We start from the raw sequence: 5,384 nt of genomic DNA on the forward strand, positions 1-5,384 counted from the left end.
ACAACTTGGGAAAAACACGGTTGCTCATGTTTAAGGTGTGAACACTTAGCAGCTTGTAAGCGCCAGAAAACCCACAGAACGGTGTGGAACAGCTCCTGTATTTCACATGCTAAGCAGCTTCTTTGGGAAGGATCCGTCTCCAGATTGCCAACGGGGTTCCTCCTAATCCAACTTGTTTTCACTGTCTTGCTGGGAAGCAGGATTTTGCACATTAGCACTACGTTAACTTGGACAAAAGACGTGCATTCCCGAAACTTCGTCTTTCAACGCTGAATGGAACTGTGCATATCCCTACTGGGCAAAACACCCCCCGACTGATGCGCACTCAGACACCAGAAAACAATGATGACTCCAAACTCATGCCTCTGCCTGCATCTAAATTACAATGTGCATGTATTTATACCTGCTCTCTTTTATGGTCTTTGTGTGCCCAGAAAATCACTACACAAATAAAATTATTATTGTTGTTGTTGTTATTATATGAAGATTGAGAAGCTTTTTGAAGTATTTACATGAGCATGGTTGCTCTTTGGAACAGCTTGCGTGGATAACAGCCGGTGGATACTTTCAGTTAATTTCTTACGGTTTAAAAAAATTCTCTTAATTTCTAGGATAATTTCTTTGATGTAATCTATTAAACTAAACGATCCCTAAAGTATTGAAGTTACCACCTTCAATGTTTGTATATTAGCCCCCCCCCCATATATATATATATTGCTCACCAAAAATTGTTGATTGCATTTAATCTTCAATTGAAATTACTCGTCTTTCTTGCACCCACCCCACCCCACCACGAGTTTTTTTCGCCTGTGCTCAAGTGTCACTCTCGAAGAGAGGCTTTCAAATTGTTCTAAATTAGTTCAAACTAGCAGTTTAGATAAGATGAAAATGTGGCATTGCGCACAGGTTAATTTCTACTCCAGAGACGCATTTTGCCCGAAACTTTCATGCGTAAAGCTTCTGAACACTGTTGCCAAAGTAGTTGAGGAATATTTGCGTTGCATGTGGCTTAGTGATATTATCATAAGAATAATTTACTAGTTTACCGTCTTTCCCTCCCCTCTTTGTACACAAACCCATCCCAGCCCCCTAGGGCGATCATTCATCCCACTTCCAGATAACGCGTCATTCTCTCCCCGATTACGCAGCGGGATTTACATGAAACTGTTAATTGTTTGCTCTTCAAATAGTCAGCCTGGAGCCAGCAGTCTGCCAGAAGTTAAGGACCAACTCATTGACCTCCCTACCCCCTCTCTCCGCTCCTGTCCGAACGTCCTGACCGATCTTCCTCCTTGGCAGATCAGCATGACAAAGCACTGGCCGGAGCAGCGTCTCTTGGCACCACCCGCTCTGTCCCACGGTGGAGAGCATCAGGACCATCAACTTGACTTCCACAAGAATGGACAGCGGAGGTTTCTTGTCAGCAGTGTAGCTCAGAGCTCATCAGCCCAATTCTGGCCTCACCACCCGGCTCAGATGGCTCCTCAGCAGCCGCCGCGCTTGGAGAAACCCTCGGCGCGCACCGAACACATCAGCAGCTCCGCGGGATTCATGGATAACGCGACACCACCTGGCTCATCATACACGAACACTCAAGATGCCGGCTTTAAGCATGACACCATAACCCAGGACACATGGAGTAGTGAACGGGAGAAAAGTAATGCCGGCGTTGGGAAGAAAAAGAACTACAAACGGTATCCAAAACCACCGTACTCGTATCTTGCAATGATCGCTATGGTCATCCAAAAGTCCCCAGAGAAGAAGCTGACGTTGTCTGAGGTATCTGAGAAACTACACTGTGCATGTGTCTGAATGAAAACTGCTAGATGTTGGGTCATGTGGCCATGGATTACGCACGGTGAGCTTTAAGCACAGGGATGCGTATGAACGCGTTTTTCTTCAGCATTCTTTAGCACAAGGAATTGTTTTAGTAACTTATGGGAAGAGTATGCTGCAGGGACACGTTTTTTTTAAATTATTTGTATCATAAACTCGTGGGTAGGGCATATTTTTACAGTGCATAAAATGACACTAAACAGTCACCTCGTCGTGACACTTGAGTGACTATTTGCTTTGATAAGGTTGGATTGCAGTGAAACCAGACACTGATCTGTATCAGGAAGAGTGATAAGATACAGTAAATTCTAAAATCAAGTTTCATTTGTCCTAAGTGGGATTGCATATTTTGTAACTATAAATATAATGTTATGGTATTTTAATTCCTACAGTCATTAATTAGTATAAAGCTCCACTTTGCCCCACTAAAAAAAGATAAACATTTGATGCAGTTTTCTCCAAAAAGTAACTGGACTAAGATTCCCACAACTGAATTAAGTACATGGTGCATATAGTTACACTTTTCAAACTGTAATCATTATTTTTGATGAGTTGGGCTGACATAATAATGCTGGTAATTGGGTCAACTTAATATTCTGTGAAATTTAAACTCAAATTGCAGCATCAGATGGTTTAAAAAAGTTGAGGTAACTTAATCAAATCTTCTTTATTTTTCTTCTCCTTGAAATTAAGATTTCAAACCTGCTGCCCTGTCTTAGCATGCCTGGACAAATTCAGACAGTTAAGATTGATTAAAAAAAAAAACCTTCAAAAAGCAGAGAAGCCAGTTTCTCTAACTCACTATAATTGGTTAGTTGAATATAATTCCATGAAAAGTTGTCATACAAAAACACTGATTCAAACTGTTTTATTGATTTTTTTTTTAAGGCCAAACACTATTTGTGTGCTGTTCAGTTTGTATTCACTCAGAAGTGTGTGAATGAGAAGAGATGTGTTTTGTTTATATTTGCTTATGCTGTATTACACAACCATGATACGTGATTTTATTTTCCAGATTCTCAATGAAATCAGCACCCTCTTTCCATTTTTCAAAGGAAACTACAAAGGTTGGCGGGATTCTGTGCGACACAACCTCTCCTCCTATGACTGCTTTGTTAAGGTCTGTATGTCAAAATAAGGTAAACTGGAATTACACCAGTTTCCTGAGTCTTAAGATTGAAGCCTAGAATCTGCTTTTAATTATGGTTACTGTAAGGGTTTTTCAAAAGTATCTATAAGAATAATGGTTCTTAAAGACTCACTGGGTCTTTAAAGCATCGTCACCAATTGAACTTCTTTATTTCCATTATAAATTAATCATTTGGTCCATAAAACGTTAAAACAACATTGGGAAAATGCTCATAATTTCCCAGATGCCACACTGTCATCTTGTAGTTAGATGTTCGGTCAGTCTAGAACCCAAAATATTAAATGTCTAATAACAGAAGGGACTAGGTTCTAAAAGCAAAGTAGAACCAGTTCCACAAAGACCTGTCGTAAAAGTGATTCCTTAAAGAAGCAATTTTTCTAAAATTTTTGAAGCACCATTTTAATGCCCAAAGGAAGGATTTGGTGATGGTTGTCTTTGCACATTTGGTAGTTCTTCAAAGAAATGAATAAAAATGGCAATTGGAAAAAAAAAACAATCCCTAAAAGGTTGTTTATGGAAATAAAAATTATCAATCTATGGCAGCACTGTTAGCACCTTTGTCTTTCTGAGCGTAAGTTGGATTTGCCTGACTAATTTCTGAAGCCAAGCGGTAATATCACTGTCCATCCTGCCACCACATACAGGTGTTGAAGGATCCATGTAAACCCCAAGGAAAAGGTAATTTCTGGGCTGTGGAGGTGAGCTGTATTCCTCCGGAGCTTCTCAAGAGGCAGAACACGGCTGTGGCGCGCCAGGATGAGACAATCTTTGCCCAAGATCTGGCGCCCTACATCCTGGAGGGACACAAGCCTGAAGCTGAGCCGCTTCCTGATCTGGTCACCTCTCTACCTGTTGCGCGCTCTGGAGACATCTCCCCGCCCCAGGAGGACTTGTTCCGACCCAGGCTGGACTCCTCCTTCGCTATCGACTCTCTGCTACACAGCCTTCAGCCAGCTAGCGCTTCTGGGGATGTGAACGTGGCTGCTGGGGACTGCTGGGGCGACGTGGAGCGACCTCGGCCTTCGCCAGCTCCACGACCTCGTTATGCCTCCACTGCCCTCAGTGCTTCTGCTAGCTCTACAAGCCCGGCCTCCACCTCCTCCTCTTCCTCTGATGATGAATGGAAAGGAATGCCTCTATCTGGGAAGCGAGTTCCTCCTGATGGTGAAGCAGGCTCGGATGGTTATGACAACAACAGGCCGCCGCTGCACAAATCAGCCAGACGGGAGACTGTTGCACCTCCGTGGGAGCTCCCTACCTCCTACGCTAAATATGCTCCCCCTAATGTTGTTGCCCCACCTAGCATGCGGTTCGATGGAGGTCCTTTAATGTCGCTGCATGCCGGAATACCCCTCTACGGTTATAGCAGCCCTCCTGTGGCACCTGGTCACTTCTTAAGCCATGCCTATTGGCCCATTCTCCCCAGCAGGCGGGTTTCAGTTCAAGCCCCTCCGTTACTCATGGACTTAGACAGGATGTTGCAGTCTGTGCCTCCAAATAAGAGTGTTTTTGATGCGTTCATACCTACGAATCAGAGCTCTCACCCACATCATCAGCCACCCAGTCAGTACACCCTGCAGAACGGGGCTTCCTTAAACAGGTACTATCAGTATTAACTGTCTAAATTGTCACTGGTGTTGTACAAATCCTACTAATGGATTCATGTTTCTAGGAAGAAGAAAAGCCAGTATTTTATTTTTTCAGGTAAAGATTTTTGTCTTTTTGTCTGTTATCAGTCTGTGGAGTTTTACACCATTTCATTGAAGCAAAAACTACCTCTATATAACAAGACAAACATCTACCTCAGTCTTTCAATGAAATCCTGTACTACTACATGCGATTTGCACTGCCAGTCCTGTTTGCACTGTTTTTTATATTTACATGAATTTGCTTTCATACAATAAATGCTTTGAATGTTTCCTACCTATTGTGACTGCTGAATGTACTGTGTGGAAATAAACAGCTATGATGAACTAGCATTTACATACAGCAAATTTGCCACAGTAAGCTTCTCCAGTTTTTCCAACCAGATTAAACTGTAATCTGGGACTACTGGGTGAATAAGAAGCACCATTTCAGTGAAAGATTTATTTTTTTTGTCAGGCTGTATCCGTGCACATTTACCCTAATGTTTTTTCTTTGTTCTTCCATCAAATCTGGAACTGTTCGTCCCGGTGATAGTGGCGGTATTGGCCCTTTTTTTTAATTGTTTTTTTTCTGTTACTTTTAATCGGAAAGAAAACCAAAGGATCCCGCCCATAATGCATCATCTCAATTGTCTAACATCTGTGTACCAATGTGGTGCAAATAACATTTTTGAAATTGGTTCAAGTGATGGACAGAGAGCTGGTGTCTGAGAATATCACAGCTTCTCTGCACTGCACACCATCTACCTCGA

General features: G+C 42.3%; 1 protein-coding gene across 1 annotated transcript; it reads left to right on the top strand.

The window, feature by feature from the left end:
• The first annotated feature begins 1,305 nt into the window (after nucleotides 1-1,305).
• Nucleotides 1,306-4,602, top strand: foxh1 (forkhead box H1). The gene is made up of 3 exons (XM_022189992.2): nucleotides 1,306-1,779; nucleotides 2,852-2,956; nucleotides 3,631-4,602. Exons 1-3 carry the CDS (start codon nucleotides 1,306-1,308, stop codon nucleotides 4,600-4,602), a joined length of 1,551 nt encoding a protein of 516 aa, XP_022045684.2.
• Nucleotides 4,603-5,384: the final 782 nt, after the last annotated feature.

This window comes from Acanthochromis polyacanthus, chromosome 20 (genome assembly GCF_021347895.1).
Source record: "Acanthochromis polyacanthus isolate Apoly-LR-REF ecotype Palm Island chromosome 20, KAUST_Apoly_ChrSc, whole genome shotgun sequence".
Classification (NCBI taxonomy): Eukaryota; Metazoa; Chordata; class Actinopteri; family Pomacentridae; genus Acanthochromis; species Acanthochromis polyacanthus.